The 21,620-nt window shown below is 34.7% G+C and overlaps 1 protein-coding gene across 1 annotated transcript in view; it reads right to left on the reverse strand.

Moving 5' to 3' along the window:
- LOC140142516 (uncharacterized) overlaps positions 1-21,620 on the reverse strand; it is a 165,869-nt gene that overhangs the window by 37,984 nt on the left and 106,265 nt on the right. Inside the window, 1 exon segment of the mRNA XM_072164506.1 lies at positions 748-801. Within this exon segment, the coding sequence (XP_072020607.1) occupies positions 748-801 (54 nt within the window).

Here is a 21,620-nt window from a genome sequence, read left to right on the forward strand (position 1 = left end):
TGCACCACCATTTCACATCACTCTCCTAAAAACTTGGAGAGTGATTTGTAGCCCTCCTGTATTGGGCTTTTCACCAGAGAACTGTTATGTGTAATCCAATTATCACTCTGTCAACTGGATCACGCTTTTGAGTTCTGCACCATGATCGAAATGATCGCAACACAAAGTCTATGGCATGTACTATACCAATTCCAAAAGGTGTGTGATCCAGTTACCAAGGAGTTATGTAACCACTTCACTGACGAATTGCAGTTGAAATCCATACACCCCCAATGGATGACATGATAATCCTCCACACAAGGAGTGTGAATTGGGTTACCTCGGGGGTTACCTGAATGGGTGACAACACTTAATAAACACTTTATTGACTTCAACATGTTTGCATATCAGCTATATAACATGTTGTAGTGTTAATTATAAGCAAAGCCTCCTATACTATATGTTTAAGTGTGGAAATAAATTCGTTGAAGTGTTTATTAAATGTTATCAACAACCCGTATCAAGGATTTCATTTGGGGGCGGATTTTGAAAAAGTGGACTTGGGGAGCGGATTTTGAAAAGGTGGACTTGGGGGGGGGGCTATTTTCTTACAAATTTGGACCTTAATTAACCAAAAAAGGCTAAAAACACTACACTACACTCGCAAATGGGGCAATGGGGTCATAAAGGGGACCTCCCCTAGTTACGGGCCTGATTATCAGTTACTTAGCTCAGTACATAGTACGGTTAAATAGAATTATCACTTACCGATGAGTTTTTGCCAGGTTTACTTGTGACCTTTAGTAATGAACCTTCGTAACCCTGCAATGAAAATAAACAAACAAAGTGGAATATTAGTGAATCACTTCATGCATTATACATGTATTACAAAATCAGGGTTATTATATCAGAGGTTATTAATATTCATTTGCATTAATTTTTGATATTGGTGAGAACCTGATGAAATCATACTTCCAAATTTCACACTCATTTGATCCACACCTGTGCTGTTGTCGATTTCTTATCCACACTATCTGCTATCTTGTTAAAATCACTACCATACTATTAAATATAGCTCTCCGTAGATATTGCACTCAGAAAGCCTTATTATTACACCAAAAACAGTTTTAGGGAGGAAAAGTCAGTTTCGAACCATTTTGAGGTTCATTTATTTTGAGCTTGATTTCATTCATTTACTTTTTACCACGTTTGTCATTACAATTTAAAAACATCAAATCACATCAAAAATTAATGATAGACGATGTAACTCAAATATTATGGAGAAAAATGCTGCGTGGCCCAGAATTACAATTTTCATATAAAATTCTGCTTTAAACATGGTATTTCAAAAAATAGGCTACTTGACAATTTTCACAGATCTTTCCTGGAAACACACACTTACAAACCATGCCCAGAGGGGAGGTGTATAACATATGGAATAGCCTGTTCAACACAGCTGGCATGCAGGTCACAAATATCTCATACATGTGTAGTAATATGCTCAAAAGCATTTCATAACTGATAACAATTAAATATTCCCATTATATGAATAATTCCATGATAAAATCATCTTTCAAACGACCATTTTATAGTAGGCATGGGAACACTCAACAAAAGAATTATGAATATGTTATGCTAAACTTACTTTCATGATATAATCAGCTTTACACTACTCGAAAATTTAAAAGATCAGACACTGACAATACAGTATACTGACAATATTTTAATTTTTTCCTTTCTTTTCCCTTTTTTTTCTCAAGGTGTTGACCAAAGTGTTTTTCAATGTCAGGGGACTTCAGTACTTGGTAGTGCAAGACAAGTGTTCCGATGTCTGAACATTAATGAATGACGCTCATCTGATTTACAAATCTGGTTTTCTTTGAGTAATATATATGGTTGATATATATGCAAATATGCTATCTTCAGTAGACATCAAAAATATGCCATTTGTTGTTAAGTTTAAGCAAAAATCAGAGTAATGTATAATGTCACCTGTTTCAAATCAGAGAATTATCCATACTCTTGAACTTATTCACTGTCTCAAGTGAAAAATTGAATTGGGAATGGAATTATTAATAAAAACTTCTTTGACAAGCAACCAAAGTATAAAATGGATAATGGAGTCAGTCATTATGAATGTCTAAATGTCCATCATATATATGTCTGATGAATGTAGAAGTTTGCAAATCAAGCTTTTAACCATTTTTGATTAATTTGAAATGTACATATTTTGAACAAATGTGCAGTTTCACATTTTCTCATATTTTTATATATAAAGCTTAATAAAAATTAATCAAAACTGTTCAACTTTAAATTAAAGAGCAAAAAGTATGTTTCATTGAAATTATTCTCTATACCAAATCTCAATTTACCACAACTCTCTACAAACACCTGAAATTAATTATTAAAAATATTGTCTGAAAAATACAGCAAAGATGCTTGCATTAACAATAACACTAATAAACAGATGTACACAATCAGATATTTTATCATCAATTTTATGTACGTTATTAATAGCAAGTCATTAAAATTTCCATTTTCTCAATTCAGCAAAGGTTTTCATTGTTCGATAACAATGATTTACAGAAAACAGTGCAGTAAAGTCTTATTTCATAATCACAGTGACAGACAATTGCAAATAAATATAGGTGGAGGAAACAAACAAGATGCATTAATTTTGAAGATGGAGAAAAATTGTTTGTTCACTTAATTTTTATCTGACAAAACAGATAGTGGAGTACGTGTGGCCGAGTGGATAAAGGCCCGACTCATAATCCATAGGTTGTGAGTTCGAGCCCCACTCGTGCCAACGTGTTGTGTCCTTGGGCAAGGCACTTTATCCTCATTGCCTACGAGGGATGGGGTGGGGTTGGATGTTTGTATAGTTGTTTGTTTCAATGTTGCAATATTGGCGCTGATTAAGCTGCTGCCTGCAAATTGCATTGTGTCTGTTTACGTGTGTTTAATGTACAATTCTAGCAATTTGACCTGCGGGTCACCATTAGAGTTTGAAATAAAACCTTTTTTTTTTAGATCCCTTTCACCATTTGTGTAGTGTACAAATAAAAAGCAAACAAACTATTTTATTTTCTCCACCGCATCACCCATTAAATTATTCCAGACTATATTTTCACTGGTATCAGCTTACAGACCACATATTCCTATCTCATCCATTTCACAATAAAACTCTCAGATAAAACTCCCACAATTATATTCAATCAAAATTCATAGTTCATCTCACTATGGACCACAATGGTCTCATCCCAAATGGCATAGTTCAATAACCTCAATTAAACAATCATAGTGCAAAATTTGACCTCAAGTTGCAGAGTATGAGTTTTTGTACCCACATTTTCAAAGGTCATTCAATGAATGTGCAAATGTATTGGGGTTAAAGAACTGTGCCTTGATAGATGAGCATGTTGTGGATCCTAGTGTCTCACCACCTGACGTGCATCTTTGGTTGGTCTCAAAATGCAGTGAGAATTGGGGTAAGCCTAGTCGGAGTTATTAGGAAATAAGAATACTGTCAGGTCTGGCAGAATTTACATTTGCAGCCTTTTTTTTCTTCAAATACTGGCATCTTTGTACCACCACACTTATGCAAATTGCATCACGGTTTGGCAAATTCCTTATCTCAGTTGCTACTTTAGGCTATTCTAGTTGAAATTTACATCCCCTATGGATGACATCACCTTAATCTTCTACACAGGGAGTGTGAATTTCAAATGGGGTTACCCAAGTGGGTAGCTCCATTTGAAATATACACCCCCTGTGTGTGAGATAAAGGTATGTCTACCATAGGTGGTGTATGGATTTCAACTGGAATAGCCCTCTGCATAGTCTGCTCTTGTTTTATGCCATCAGTATGTATCAATAAAACTAATGAGGTAACAGAAAATGTTGCTTTGAATCCAAAATGATTCAGATTCATGAAAACCTGCATCCTCATCTAACAGCCCGCAAGAACAAAAAATGCTGTCATAGTTTTATCAATTTTCTTATATATATTACTCTTTTATGTATTTTGGAATAGGAATTAGATACACCACATCACACAATCCATTTTGATATGGATTTGCACAATCTGAATCAATATAGTTTGAAAAATACCTCATGAAAATCCCCAAATAAAAAGCAAGGAAATCACCCCGGGGGAGTGAAAAATGTAACTAATCAAGAAAGCGACATTTTGATATTCTTTTGTTATAAGGATCCCATTATTACATCAATTTTAATCAGATTTATGGCAACATGAAATCGGAGCATGCTACTCAAACATACACACATAATCTATATACCTGAAAAAAAGGCTTTTTTTTCTATTTAAAAAGTATTAGCCACAAAAACTGCGAAAGCTTTGCCACAGCATTTGTAGACATCTACTCAAGATGCCATTTTTGGTATATTTATTAAAAAAGCAATTTTTCAATTTGCTTAAAATGTTACACCTATGACAAACAATGGTTCAGTTTAGAATACGATTTTGGTTTTAAAAAGCCTTTTCAAGTTCCATTACAGTAAATGGCAATGTAGTCTAAAAAAGAAATCTAAAAGCCTGTTCTTTGATAGCTCAATATTCAATGGGCTATTCCAATTGAAATCCATACACCCCTTATGGAAGACATAACCTTAATCTCCCACACAGGGAGTGCAGATTTTAAATGGGGATATTAAATTAGTGACTCCAATTGATATCCACACCCCCTGTGTGGGATATTAAGGTCACGTTTTCCACAGGGGGTATATGTATTTCATCTGGAAGAGCTAAATTCATAAGTCATAACAAGCAGACAATCATAATTGAAATATAGTTAAAGAAACTACTGAAACATATTTGGTTAAGTATATTCACAATCACACCAGCACAACTGAAATGCCTGATCTTAAGAGCCATAGGTTTTCTGTGTTAGTTGAGTCAAAATTGGTTATTTTTTGACAGCTACGGTATGATAACATTCAAAAGCATACTCCTCAGTAGCACTGCATTGTATGTGTATTCAATACAAGAATAGCTGCCGAGTTGATATTTGCTGTCTTTTGATGGAACTTGATAAGCGACTGAAATTTTTTTAGGATGCTTGCTCAGAGTCATTCCAATCACAAGAATCACATATGCGGCGCAACTGGGGGGGATTTCCGCTTTTTGTTGCAATTTTGCACAAAATTTGTTAATTTTTCCCCCAGGCCCCCCTACCCTGAAAAAATCCTGGCACCACCACTGCTATCCCATGACATACAACGAGCACAGTGAAAAGCATATATACACAGCTCCCAGAAACAAATCAAAAATCAATCAATAATGATTTTGTTTATGCAGAAATTAAGATTGAGACTAAAATGTATGTATCTGATGTTTTTCCAGATTATTATCTTCAAAATCAGGAAAATGCTAATTTTTTGCTTTAAAATCAAAATTTGGCTAACCTTGCATATTATTCCTTTAATATGACTATGAATTAACAGAAAGAAAACATATTTCTTCAGCCTGGTGTTGCAATCAAGCATAATAATTGTACATATCATATGGCAGCTTTTCGTAACAAGGCTACACAGAGTAACTTGTCTTCCGCTTGACTAATCCCATCAGCCTCCAGCAGCGCCGCACACTTTTGTCACAAAGTGAACAAATAGTGTCTTATTCAAGTGCAATTAGGCTTCAACAATGTTGATTTTTTTCGGGGGCAATTTTCTTTTTTCTATGCGACATACAGATTAAAGCTTGAGTTGAATTTTCCCTCTTATAGATTTTTATTCTCTGTTGTCATGAACCATGCAGCGTTAAAAATTCAAGACGCGATGCGTGATTTGATGTGATTTTAATTGTCTTGCCACAAAAATATTTTATTATAGATATTAAATTTACCATCAGTTTCTTTGGCTTTATCAAAAAATGGTGTTTAATAAAAGGCAAGGATACTTCAACATCCTGGCAACTTATACAACTCAAAGCTAATATATTGACAATGGCTAGACCGATGCGACGAAAAATCAAAGTCGTCCTTCATCAGTTTAAGACCGATGCAAGAGGGTTGCATTGTGCCTAGTATTAATTACAAAGCACTATTTTGTATTGACGATGGCTACACTGATTTCATGAAAATTCAAAGTTGTACTTGTGAGTTTTTAAACTGATGAAGGGCAATTTAAAATTTTGACATTATTGAATTCTTTTGCACCAGTCTGATGACTGATGATGCAAGAAAGAATGTTGTATAATGCCAAAGATAATCTAATTTTTAGTATCTTTGATAATGCATAATATTATAGTTGGGGACCTAGGGGTGGTAAATTTCGACAGAGAGCTATATTAATTACAAAGCACTAGTACAACTTCAGTCTTGTATTCATGCATCACCTTGTCATCCCGTCTACTCGGCTCAAGTGATAGTCACTCTTATCGGAATAATTTCTTGAGTTTTTCACCGACACTTTGACATTGCAATGAGTCAATACAGTCTGATATTAAAGCCACTATTCCACAATCAAACATGACTCGGATTTCCAATCGTTTATGCAAAGAGTGAGATATGATATAGCCTATATAAACTTTTGCAAAATATCATGGCTATACGTTTGCGAAGACGGCAAATTATCAAAGGTCAGAAGGATTTTCTTCGTGTACGACAAAGCTTAACTGCGCAATTACAAATCAAGAAGATTTTCAAACACCCACCTGTTAAAATAAAGATATCTTAGAAGATTAAAATTAGGTTTCTTTTCTTTAGAATTTAAAAAGCACCTTTTTTGTCGTCCTTTAACACACATAGTATAGAACAAGTACGAGAAATCTAAAACAAGTAAGTCACAGTATAAGAAGAATTTCTTCAAAATAAATATTTAAAAAATTATAATTCACAAGAGATGCTGTAGCTTTCTCATATAAAGGGGCATAACCACAGGCATGGGGAAGAGAATTCTGACATGGCAAGGTAAAATCTACAGAGGTGAAGGTAACAAAATTTTGTTACATCATATCTTTCTAATTCCCACTTTCCGTTGGGAAAACATTCTCACTCAATTGCCAGGCCTTTGCTCACTTAAAGGCTGTTTACATGTGTGCTCCTCTATCTTTGGGAGCATGGTGGCCAAGCAGAATGGGCTCCGACTCATAATCGGAAGGTTGCGGGTTCGAGCCCAGGCGATGCCATTGGGCGATGCCACTGTATCTCCATTAATCCACTCCACCCAGGTATATAAAAGGTAACAGACTCGCTGTAGAGGAGGTGTAGCGATTCCCCTATAGTAACATTACATGGAGGAATCCGGCCCAATCGCCAAAGAAAGAGAGATGGGCACTCCGATCACTGTTTATACAGGATCATCTCCTTTTCTTTTTTTTTACTATCTTCAAATATGGTCAACATTACCACTTTCCTGACTCCCCTCCCCAGCAATCAAGCTACCTTCCCAGCGCTTGATTCAAGTTGAGCTTCAAAACAATCTGACAACCAATCGAACAAGAATCAGAAGAGCATCACTAAGCTGAATGTAGAATTAGTGGGTTTTTTGGAAAATTAAAATTGATTTTTGTGATATAAGTTTTTATGAGAATCGTTATTACTGAAGGATCCCTCGCTCAGCTACTCAAGCAAGTTATCTTTCAAGGTGATATGTAGTTAAAAAAGTAAACACTTCAAAAATTAATAGACCTACTGCAAAATAAAAATATATATTGGTGCTTACTGCTTATAATGCAAAATTAAATTGCCTTTGAAATTTTGCTTCTACATAGTGTACATTTTTAGCAGATGATATCGTAAAAATCTTGCCTTGAAAAAATAGCTTTTCAATATTTTTCAAGACATTTACCACAAAAATATCAATATTTTGTTCTTAAGAAGTGCAATGAACTGACCTTACCAATCTACTAAACCACAGTAAAACCAAAATTTACATTTTATGCATAAAAAATGATCGACCTACTAAATTATTGCCATCAAGATGATATATTTAATTGGATGTGGTCCATTTAGAATTTGATGTGTTAGTTTACAATGCTGACCTTGGTTAAAAGCTTACGTACAGGAAGGTTAAGGAAAGTACTTTACACATTTGATTTAAAATTATTTCATTGTTCAAGAATTTCAATGGATAAAATTTAAATTATTAAATATAGCACATAAAATCATGACTAGACATAAATATTGTCTTATTTAACCAAAAGTATTAAGGCAGTGCAAAATGCATGATTTATTTTCTTGAATATCTAATGAAATAAGAAATGTACTGCAACTCAAAATTTTAAAACATCGCTTATCAAACTATAACAATGAGCATTATGTTAAAACAACTTATTTATTTTCAGGTCCACAACCTATATATTCTGCAGCTAAACATTCACAAAGCCATAGGCGAACATCAAAAGTTGCACTAGTGGTAGTGGTAAGCCAATGTGCCAAATCGCAGACAACCTTAAGTGTGAAACCATTTTACCAAAAAAGAAGACATTTTGTATTATGCTGGAGAGGAGAAAATTTCCCTTCATATAATTACCCTCTATTTTGACTGAAATCTGGTGTATATTCTGTAGCATAATGTGACCAAATTTTAAATCATTTCAAATTCAAATCCACATCAATTTTTTAATCTCTAAAATTTCTGACAACTTCAAAATAAATGCCTATTTTTTGGGACTACGAATGTTTTTTCATGACCACATTTAGAATCAGCATGAAAAATGCATCAAAATGAGTACAAACAAGCCTAGTATTGGTTTGGTGGTTCTTAAGATAGCTCTTGATATTTTGAAACAAAAAATGTCTTTAAAAAGACTATGCCATGGATGAAGATGTTTTATTTTGCATTGACAAGTACTAGGAATGCTAGTAATTTTGTGTGTGTGGCACAACTAATCAGGTGGGAAATATTGGTATTTATTGGTAAATATCACCAATGACATACAACTCAAGAATTTTCATGTAATCATGTTGAAAGCTAAATTGAAATATGTGTGCTATATAGGTCTACATTTGATTCATACTTTTATATTGAAGCCTATGGCTAGCACGCAAAATACTATTTTATTTTAAATGGGACCATTTTGTCTCATCATCTTTCTCTCATTCATCAGCTGTATAACGAATGGTAGTGGTTAACAAGGAGCATAAAACCAGATGAGTATAATAGGGACGGAACTGTTACAAGTAATTACACCGCCACCTTTACCCTAATGAATTTGGCACACAAAAACGTACCTAATGTGTACACATCCTGACAGTCAAATCACTACAGAGAGCAGACGACACACAGAGCAGACGACAGCGGATATTGGATGGTACATCGATTCCCTAGAAAACATCCCCACGTTTTGGCGCACTTGGTTATTTACTAATTTGTAGAGTGGTTTGTCAAAAATGGTTGAAAAATGAAATGCTGACAACATATATAAAGGGACATCATAATATATATGTTGTTGTATAATTGGCATTGATTGATATCATAAATGTAATGCCACAATGTGTCTATAAATCATCATGATGGTGGTATTGTGCCTGTGGCAATTTTAATGGGAAAATGCAATTCAAAATTCTGAAGTTCAAGTCCAAATATTATGACTATTGTTGGCTGACCTACATACTATTGTGCTTTTTTTCTTTGCATTGTTCTATCAAATTTTCATTTCCTGTACTATGTTAATATTTGATGCTTGCATTGAAATAACTCATTCAATCATTATTTTCTGCAACAAAATTGCCCAGTATGTTTGTGCATGTTTTTCATTTTGCAATACGAAATGTGCTTTCTCTGGTCCCAACTTGTAATCTTGCGTGGATATACTATTAAGAGCATTAAATAGATTTGTGCATGTAATTCTTAGTATTGTTAGCTCAATTGCAGTACACACAAATAAGCAATCACTAAAAAACTATACTTCACAATGTACACTGACGCATCATATGCATTGCAAAACAATACACATCCAGAGGTGCACTGCTTTTCATTCCTTGAGCAATATGCAAATATGGAGCAGAGTTTACCTTCTCCTCTATAAATTCCATGGACAAAAATCAGCCCCTTCATATCAACATAACCAGACTCCCCTCAAACAGGACGTAGGATGAAGTGTTTTAACCCCAATATGTCTTGACACTCATTGAATGACCTCTAGGTTTTCTGTACAAAAACTCATACCTTTCATATGAGGTCAACCATTCTATGAATGATTGTTAAATATAGTACAATGAACTACACTCTTGAGGATGATGCTATTTTGCTCATAGTCGGTGTCCACCCTCAATGACTATACAATGAGCCTCGTAATCTCCCTAGACCATTGTCTCAATGATATGTACATCTACAAATCTCATGAAATAACCAACAAGAAGCCTGCAAGAAACAAATTACTCAACCTTGTATCTCGGCACACAATCTTAGTCCTATTGAAAAGGCGTTTTCAATCTGTGTCACTTCCATAAAGGTGAGATAACTTATCACAATGAACCATCTCAATTTGTCATATGGAATAAGGAGCAGCTAGCCACATGTTCCAAATAATCCAAAAGTGGTTTCATGATTTAATATATAAGCTACTTAAAAGCAACCCTTGCATGTCTAAGACGAAAAATGGTCATAGTTGGGACTTTAGCTGTAGTCATATCTTTTAAAAGGGCATTTCGTGATCCACAGCCTCATCCCCCCACTTTTCTCAAAAAAAAGTTTAGATTTTATACCACTGGATACCTCTGGCTACATAATGTTTATGTGCAAAAAAATTCTTGCAGATGAATTCGTTTAGCAAAGATATCGTGAAATTTGAATTTCGTTCTGAGATACCAGAAGAGGATGCAAGGATCACAAAATACTCCTTTAATATATAAGCTACTTAAAAGCAACCTTTGCATGTCTAAGACGAAAAATGGTCATAGTTGGGACTATTAGCTGTAGTAACATGGTCATGCCGATTATCTATAGTGTTATACAAAACAAAAGGGGGATGTATTTTGTAAATGTAGTTATATTTACACTAAAATTGTAATGCACATAGTGCCCAACTATTTGGTTTTGATTAGTCGGACTACTACAAAGGTAGTCCATTATCAAATCCAAGTTGAGATTTAGTAGGACTACGCTGCCTCTTGTCCTCTTCATCCCCAACACAAGGATGTGTCATCTTGCATTTTACACTGCAACATCCGAACACCGGCCGGCGGAAATATTTGGTTGTCCAACGTATCGATTCCCTGGCAATTGTAATTACGCAAGGCGATATCTATTTATGAATTGGTGATGTGCGAATTGAGCCGCTGGCTGGGGTTACGACTTCACAAACGACGAAAGACAACAGCATTTGGCTATTCCGGTTGAAATCCATACACCACCTACTATAGACATGACCTTAATCTCGATCACAGGGAGTGTAGATTTCAAATGGACTTGCCCATTTAGGCAACCCCATTTGAAATTCACACTCCCTGTGTGGAAGATTAAGGTCATGTCTACCATAAGGGATGTAAGGATTTCATCTGGAATAGCCTATGCATTTTGTCTTGTGTATGGCTCGTTGTGATACTCATCACCATCTGTTTCAGCAGATGTTGTAGTCAGATTTTTTCTTTCATGCAGGAGTGACTGAATAATATTTGCATCCCATCTTTTACTGTTGAATCATAAAAATATGGAGATCCCTTTTAAAACATGGTGTTATCTACACGCACTGCTTGTATGCAATCAGATTGAATTGGAAGCATTGCTTCTAGTGATTTTGTGATTCAATGTGTTTTACTCATGGGAATTAACAGTCCTGATTTTTAAAATCTCATCACCCACAATGGATATTATTGTCATGGTAACCGTACCTCAAGCAGTTTTGGGATTATCAACATTTTGTTCTTCTTTTTCTTCAATGAATATATCAAATTCATTTCATATTGGAAAACTTTCTTCTTTATTTTATAAACAATGCCGTGGTTTATTTCAAGCAAATTGACTTCTTTGTATAAGAGCGAATATGCAGACGTGTCTGAATACAGAGATACAACAACCATTTTAGATAATGCAGAGCAATTTTAAGTAAAATGAATCTAATGTTGATATGCTGACCATGGTTCATTTGGATCTTCATGAAAATAATTTTTCTCGTTTTAAACACTTTATTGTGCTGAAACTTGCAGCCAAATTGAATCACTCACTTATTTGTAAATATAAACAGTAAGTGTCCCATCCACAATAGAAAACCAAATTCATGCTTAGTTGAGTTGCATCCATTCAGCGATTTGCTCATGCCGAAAATCATAAAAATCAAAATTCTGTTTATGCACCTTTGTTAGTAGCATAGATGTGCTATTATAGCCCGCTAGTAATCAAAAGCTAGCTGTGTATTAAAGACAAAATGGGACATTTTACATGAAATTGTCTACATGTTTTCCAATTACCTACATGTATTTGAATATGACTTCAACCATTTTTATTGCCAAAAATTGATCAGTTCAACAATTTTGAACATACGATTATTGAATCTAGTTGTAACATTCAGAATGATTCGATAATGCACATCTATAAAAACAAATATCTTCACACATTTTGACTTTTGAATTAGTACACTCATCTGGAAAGCATAAAAAGCATCAAGCATTTCATAGTTACAATTTATTATGCTTTTAAAATGGTTGTTGAAGTAACAGCACTATTTACTCTACGAACCTAGCAACTGTAAAAAAAGCAATATCACCCAATATCTTGTAAAAATTGAAAAGTTTGGTACAATTGTGTATAATTTTTACATAGTTGCTTGGTAAATGAACATGTAGTACTTACTATTGTGTACAATTGTATACAATAACATTACGAGCACATTTTATATTTATAACATACTGCCTGCTATATCTCAATGAGCTATTCCACTTGAAATCCATACACCCCCTGTTGAAGCATTGCCCTTAATCTCCTCCACAAGGGGTGTAGATTTCAAATAGGAGTCACTCATCCTGGTAACCCCATTTGAAATTCACACTTCCTGTGTGGAAGATTAAGGTCACATTTACCATAGGGGGTGTATGGGTTTCAACTGGAATAGCCCAAAATTAATCTAATTTTTAACCAACAGTTGTTATGTTCATATAGTTGTGTGTTTTTTTGGTGTTTTTTTTTTTACAAGAAATCACAAAAAGAATTGCATTGCAATCACAAAAGATCACCTTTCATATTGTTGAACATAACTGTAAACTGTAACATTTGAAACAACAATATTCACAGTAAATTATGTTATTTCAAATTATTCATATCGTCAAACATCCCCATGTAACATTTTAATCCACCATATTCCAGTATATTTAGAATCACCTTATACCTGCCACATCTTGTTATCAATTCAAATTCAAATCCAGATTTGCATTTGATGTATGCGTATGCTTAGCTGTCAAGTACTACAGGAAATACAATAAGTGTTATCAAGCATTGGCTTCAGGTGATAGGCAACAGATAAATCTGTTAGAAAACGTTTTAGCGATTTGTTTAAAAATCGCAGCAGGGTTGGCAAATATTTTCCGCTCAAATTGCCGGTCAAATAATTGAAAAGTCACCCAATTTTTCTTGTAATCATTGGTTTCTATCGACAAAAAACTATCATAAGTCGCAGAAGCCAATTTTTATCTTAACCACTTGTTTCAATAGGACAGGAAACAATCTTCAAAGTCACCCGATTGGGCTCCAAAATTGCAGGTTTGGTAACATTGACTCACAGTAGCAGTGTGAAGACGGAAGTTGTGGATCTTTTGCATAGATCTATAACATTCCAAAATCCCTTTTTGCAGCTGAATAGACAGTGTGATTATGCCAAAATATTATATATTCAAATAAATGAATATTTATTGTGCTTCAAAAGTTACTTATTTGATTTAATACCGCTGACATAATGAGCAAAGTCCTCAATTTTATACAGCTACATTTCAAATTACTAATTTACATCATCGATAAAATATGGCTGTAAAATATGCAACAGCATTACTGAGGATCTCATTCATGTTTTACAACTTTGAGTGATACCATGGACCCTGGATAAATATACATTTTGAGGGCTATAGAGCAAGAAAGCCCTATTTGCAATAGCTGCCCTATAGATATCTGACAAATTCTGCATTCTATAGCCTACTGTACACATCTTACAATCACACATGGTAGCTATTGCAGATGGGACCTTATTGCACTAACATCTTGAACTAAAATGATATTACCATGAAACTAAAAATGGATCTAGATGCAGCTATCTTTGACAAATTGAACTAGTTTGGGTGACAACAATTTTAACATTTATTTCAATTTTTGCATAATGTAGTTACTGGTTACATTTTGAAAGAGTTCCTAAAGAATGAAGGAGTAGCAGTGGAAGGACTATTCCAACAGCAAAAATCATAAATCTAGAATTTGTCAAAAATATACCTTTTTCAATTTTGTCTTTGCTGAAGACATGTTCATTTTATTCCTTCTCTCCAGCACCACTAATAGAAATAAATATCCTTTTCACCATGCCATTCAATGTCATGCAATAATATCATCTCTCTGCATCCATTCATATTGTTCAATTGTAATTTTCTTTTATTGACTTAACTTGCCACAATTGTTAGATATTTCAAGATGAGTTCATCCATAGCAAAATTGGAGATGAAAAAATAATTTTCCACAAATTACACCCACAAATATGATGTCCATACATATCAAAAAGAAAAGATAAGAAAACATTAAGACTGCGCCTTATTGTTTTCCAACTTCTTGTTCATTATCCATGATGTACATGGTCAATTGCACAGAAAAAATATAAATTCCTACAAATTATTAAGAATCAATGTTGTGTTGGCAAATAAGAGTCAAACTGAAAAATGGAAAACATGCAACTTTCACTTTCTGACTGATTTTCAGCTATTGCAAATGAAAGTTCAAACAGGACGAAGCAAGAGAGGGAAAGAGAATAGTCTGATCTGAAAAAAAACGTAGAATGTGACAATTATGTGAGTTTTAAAAAAGGACAAAATAAGAGAGACAAAGAGGACGCAGTGATTTCTGATCTGTTCTTGACATGAGTAGTGACAATATCACTGGTGTATCTGCCGACATGTTTATCCGGTCTGAAGAACTAGTGCAAATATCTAACAATGTGTTGACTTTTAAGATACCTCCCGGCATCCATATAAGCATTACGTCAGCTGTCTAGAGTGAGAAAACCCAATTGGATGCGTGAAAGAAAATATGATGAGAGGACGGAGGAAGAGAGAGAGAGAAAGCTGGCAATGGTAAGCCCTTGTTGCCCTGGGGGCATGCTGAGGGTTACCTATAATGGTAAGCCCTTGTTGCCCTGGGGGCATGCTGAGGGTTACCTATAGCTAGGCTATACGTCCTAATGCAGCATGGCAGGTATATGTGTGTATATATACTACCTGTACGTGATTCCGAGTTGTTGTTGTCAAATGCATGTGCGTATGGTATAACACACATGCAACGATACACAAACGCTCTCTCTCTCTTCCTCTGCTGCATACATGATAAATGGTTACCATAGCAACTGTCATAATGGCTGCCTGGTAAAGATAAAAAACACTACTGTGTATAGTTTGTAGATAATTCCCATTAAAAGGTGAATAAAACCTACTGGGATATGGCGAGGAGGCTGGATAAACAAGATTGACATCAAGCGATATCATTTCTTATCCTGGGGATGAAACAGATGGAGGACGACGACGTGTAACGAAAAAGTGTCGTCTCGGAAGGAATTGATGAGCCTGATATGTCAAGGTCAAGGGCAGCATTGTATCATTTGCAAAGCTAAGGTATCTCAGGTATAAACCCTAGAAGCGTTTTAAGTACAAGCGATTGTTGACAAGCGCTTATGCACACAGGAAGTGAAAATAAAGCAACATATCAAATATTTCTTCCGGCCATATTTGGGAAAAATTTAGTTACGTTATTGGATTAATCGTTTGTTTAATATCTTTACATACTGATTTTGATTTGACGCAATCCTTTCAAATCTGAAACCGATGATTTAATAAGTTATTCACACCACTTGCGAATGAAAGAATAAATTCCATCTCATATCAATAAAAAACAATTTGTAAAGTACATTTCTTTTCAAACGCTCCTGTCAAACACCTTCAGATAAAGCTGAGAGTGCATTTGCTTTGCTTGTCATTGATGGTTAGGTTCTTACAACTCAATACTAGCAACGATCGTTTTAGCAAAATTTACATCTGTTTATTACTGCACGCTCATAGTCTCATATAGATATAAACGTAACCTTCCAAGAAATACACAATGCAACATTTTCATTTCAAATGGTCGATTGAAATAGTCGTTTTTTTAATAACAAAGCTGTTCTTCGTTATAATCTTCATTATCTCATCAGTGTATTCAGCTGTGTGCAAATGTGGAGGGGTCAAGAACACGGAACAAAAAATAAGAGTTAAAAGAAAGAGAAGTCATCATCATGCATAGAAAAATCAATTGGACATGGGTAAATAGCACTTTGTAAGCGTTGTGGGACGGGGAGTAAACTTCAGCAATATTTCTAATGCATTGCAAGTGTCCAAATCTATTGTGACCTTCAAATCTCAAGCAGGAAAAACATACATGGAGAACCAGAGGTAGACAGCACTTTAAAGATACATAGAAATTGCTTCGCATGGTATCCAAACATGCTGCAATAATCTCTCTATGTATAGGAGAAATACACACAAGTATATCAAGTACACCTACTTTAGGAATAGAGCATTTCACTGCCTTAGATAAATAGTTTTTTACTATCTTCAGTAGATAGCATTTAGCTATCTTCAGTAGATAGCATTTAGCTATCTTCAGTAGATATCATTTAGCTATCTTCAGTAGATAGCATTTAGCTATCTTCAGTAGATAGCATTTAGCTATCTTCAGTAGATAGCATTTAGCTATCATCAGTAGATAGCATTTAGCTATCTTCAGTAGATAGCATTTTGCTATCTTTAGTAGATAGCATTTTGCTACCCTTAATAGATAGTATTTTGCTATCTTTAGTGGATAGCATTTTGCTATCTTTAGTAGATAGCATTTTGCTATCTTCAGTAGATGGCATTTAGCTATCTTCAGTAGATAGCATTTAACTATCTTTAGTAGATAGCATTTTGCTACCCTTAATAGATAGTATTTTGCTATCTTTAGTGGATAGCATTTTGCTATCTTTAGTAGATAGCATTTTGCTATCTTCAGTAGATGGCATTTAGCTATCTTCAGTAGATAGCATTTAACTATCTTTAGTAGATAGCATTTAACTATCTTTAGTAGATAGCATTTAACTATCTTCAGTAGATAGCATTTAACTATCTTTAGTAGATAGCATTTAACTATCTTCAGTAGATAGCATTTAACTATCTTTAGTAGATAGCATTTAACTATCTTTAGTAGATAGCATTTAACTATCTTCAGTAGACAGCATTTATCTTCAGTAGACAGCATTTAACTATCTTTAGTAGATAGCATTTTGTGATCTTAAGTAGATTGCATTCAGCTGAAAAAGGTGAAACTGAATTATCTTAGGTAATTATAAAGAGTCATGCATATGGTATCCCAAGATTATCTCACAAAATGCAGAATAGCACCTGCATGTAAACCTTTAACATAACCTTCAAATCAACCCTTTCTATATGATGGCATGTCTTGCTTTACCATGGACATCTACTGGAATTGACCTCATAGAAGACATGAATAAATGCAGAAAAACAGTCTGTGTGATGACAGACCAGCATTGCACTTTGCTCAATCTATTCAATGCCTGCATCTAGACCTGGCTGCTTGAGGTGCAAGAGGCCATATCACTGGGTACTTGGGGTGCTAGTTGTATGTACTTATCACCCTGCTGTCAGCCTCAATCTACATACAATATAAAGCATTGGAGAGACATACAAGAGAAAATACACTGATTGCATGGGAATTTCTTTTCTCTAAAGACATTTTTACACCAAATTTAGATATAAAATTGGGTTACACACAATTTAAGATTGGTATGTTCCCATTTCTACATGATGTCCCATACTACTAATTCAAGGACTATTTGGATGGAAGTGTGATGCCAACATCCAAGTTGTGCACATGTTGAAGTTTGTTCGGCTTATATAAGGCAGAAATTATTCGGCTCGCGTAAATTCACATAAGCGTGCGCCAGTCACGCATTATGCGACGCACAACTAGCGTAAGCATTGTGCCCAACTGCGTGCATGCCATTCTATATCAATACACGGTGTTAAGAGTCTTTATTTTTTCCACCTTATATAAACAGAACAAACTTTAGAGCTTTCATGGTGTGTCTGCCTTGTCCGAGTTACATTACCATGTTTAGGTTCAATTACTACAACATGCATTTAAGCATAATCTCTTCATTTTAAAATGATAATCAAATCTAATTAAAGCAGCATACTGATAACCATCTCACGATGAAAAACACATAGAAGTTTGAATCTAACTAAAATGTGTGTTTGAACAGTTCTAAGTAAGTTATCCATCATCAAATCATGCCTAATTTAATATGTAAACATTTTAAACAGCCAAAGATCTTACCAAGATATTAATAATTCATGTCATTCTATCCTGTCAATATTTACTCTTTACACGATATAAACTTACAGATAAATCTAGAGTCTCAAATATACGAGTAATGGAAAGCTATTGATACTGAAATTGTTAAGAGAGCCTGCCAAACACACCAAACTTGAGAGCAAAATGTGTATCAACCATGCTACCACTTGAAGCGTTAATAAGTCTGATTTGCTCGCTAGTACTACTCCGCTGCATATATGTATATTAAATGACCCATGTCAAGTTTTGACAGAATTTGAAGCTGCAGGAACACGCAATTGTCGTCTATGTTAATCATGTTCGCCATTAGTTTATATTACACACACTCATTGGATTTGATTCTACCAAGATGATCACGATGATCGTCAGGTTGCGTTGATTTTATTACTAGATGGGATTGCATCTCAATTAGTCAAGTTTGACTTATGGTATAAGTGGTAGATTTCAAACAGGTCTTATTTTCGCGAGGGTTGTATTTTCGCGAATAGTGGTAAAGTTGTGAATTAAACACCACACGATTATACACTTTTGTCATTTATGATAACACTGTTAAGCCATGTATTATGTGAACATACCAACACACAAAAAGGTCCCCTTTGTTCGAAGTCAAAGTCAAAGACAAAAAATAATGTATGCAAAAATCAGCATTTACGCAGTATTGAAAACAGATGTGCTTGAAGCAGTCGTGTTCAAAGCAGTTTAGTTGATAAATATGATTAGTTCAATTGGTTGGATAAGCTTATGATGACCGAGGACAGATCTTCCAAGGATGACTGGTTAATCCAGCTATCCTAACAAATAACCTGCTCCTTAGAATTCCCTATTATTGTTACTGGAAGTGAAGATGTTTCTGCCACATGGCCACACACATCCTATCCTGACCCAGGGGGTGGGTGCAGGGACTGCTTCTCTCATCTTTTCCAAAATTAAAATATTCATCTCCTCCACTTTTACACTGAAATGTTACTATAAAATAATTTTTTCACTAATTATTTGCACATTCTGTATTATACTGTGCATCACTAGAAGCTTTGTTTAACTTTAACAAATATATTGAAAATAAGTTCTGCCAGAGCTACAAAAATTGTCAATTCAACACAAAGGTTGTTGTGAAAGGGGCCATTTTACATCTTTAAAGATGCCTTCTTGCAAAAAGGGATTTTAACCTCACACCAGCAAAACACACTTAAGTTGGATTTTCAAAAAAGTAAGCATAACCAATATCAGTAAGTGATCTTAGTCAATTAACTGTATTTTTTTTTTCATCAAATGTATTATTTGGCAATTGATAGCACACTGTCAATGACATACAGCTTAAACTTGTCACCACATAGATCACACTTATACGAGGGATCCCTTTTATTATGTCCTCATCCATATTATAGTTATCATCAAATGGCTACCATCATCATTGCCAAGCAGCAGATGCGACTAACGACTTTTGACAGCATATGACGACATCATTAGTTAATGATGGCGTCGTCATTTGGGCATCGTCCACAATCCCGCCATAATCATCCCGCACAAGGATATCCCTATAATTCTATCATCCTAATGCAATGTTGAAACCTATAATGCGGCTTTAAGTTGAAGATTAGAAAACGTAGGCATAGGTAAATCGCCATCAATTGCAGTTTAATGTCTATATAAAGCGTTTGCGGGTAACTAATCAAGGGTTTTGTCAAGCTAGTGAACGGATACTTAGTCCATCATGCCAATAATCACTGTGTCAATGCCACCAACATCAGTCCTCCATGTCAGGCATTGCGCTAAAATGATTGGATCAACGACGCACGGTCACACCAATATGTTTTCCACATGACTGTGTAGAAATCGAGAGATATTCCGTTTGCGCCTCGGGCACGACATGGCTAATTTTGTCACTAATATCAATTGTAACCCTGCAGGAAATTTGACAAAATGAAAAAAAGAAATTCTCGACAAAATATACACTCAGTGTGTCTCTCCACTACACAATTAATTTGCCATGCCAAACTGCATATGAATATAAAGGAGTTACTGCAAGGCAAATACCTTCAAGACAAACCACAGATTTGGGCTTCAATAAATCACGAGTTTAGAGCAAGAAAGGCCTATCTGCAATAGCTGCCAGGTTGACACCTGTACAATATAGAATACAGAAATGGTCAAATTGTCTATAGGGCAACTATTGCAGAAAGGCATTTCTTGAACCAAACCCTCAAAATAATTAAGAACAGAAAAACAGGGTTTGGCAAAAACATTTCAGTTACTTCTATCCACACAAATATTGCATATGTGATGCAAATCCTGCGATCCAGCAAAATGAGTCTGAAGTCGACTCAAATCAATTTCCACATTTTGATAATATTCCTAATATTAGTTATTTTATATCTTGATTTCACTAATAAATACATGTTTCTACCATCTTTTCTTAGTTATTAAAAGTTAAAATCATCACAATAACAAGGGATTACACAGGAAATACTGACATAATCAGCAAACTAGAATTGTAAACTTCCGACTCATTTTGCTCGATCACATCGCACATACGCTACAAGTATGTGATCTATATTTTACAATTCAAATCAAATCCTGTTTGCTTATATTCTGCTATACCTCACATCCTGCACACAACATAAATATGACTTACAAAATTCAACATAAATATTATTTTACATCCGTCAAATATTTTTGCTTACAACTAGAGGTGATGCATTTGTCAAGATTTTGAATTTTTCATGTCCACTTCAGAGAGAATTTTCATGCTACCATGAATGATCAATTTCACTTCTGCAACAAATTTCAATTCTTCACACTACTGAGGTAACCGAGGGTGCACAGATAAACAATTAACTTTGTGAAGGAAAATAATTTTTAAAAGAGCCACCAACCACCTTAAAACATGATTTTTAACATAGTGCACAAAGCAAGAATTGTGATCACAAGTGATTTTTCACACATGAAATTTGATGAATTATTTTGCAGCTTGTCATTTTTAAAAGCACTTCCTGATAATTTTATGCGCACTGCTACATTTACAAAAGAAATTCTTTGAAGTACAGACAATTTATTTCAATAGCTAGCTATTTCAGCTCAATTCAAAGTACAGTATACATCAATTAATCTAT

The sequence above is a fragment of the Amphiura filiformis genome, chromosome 20 (genome assembly GCF_039555335.1).
Source record: "Amphiura filiformis chromosome 20, Afil_fr2py, whole genome shotgun sequence".
NCBI classification, from domain to species: domain Eukaryota; kingdom Metazoa; phylum Echinodermata; class Ophiuroidea; order Amphilepidida; family Amphiuridae; genus Amphiura; species Amphiura filiformis.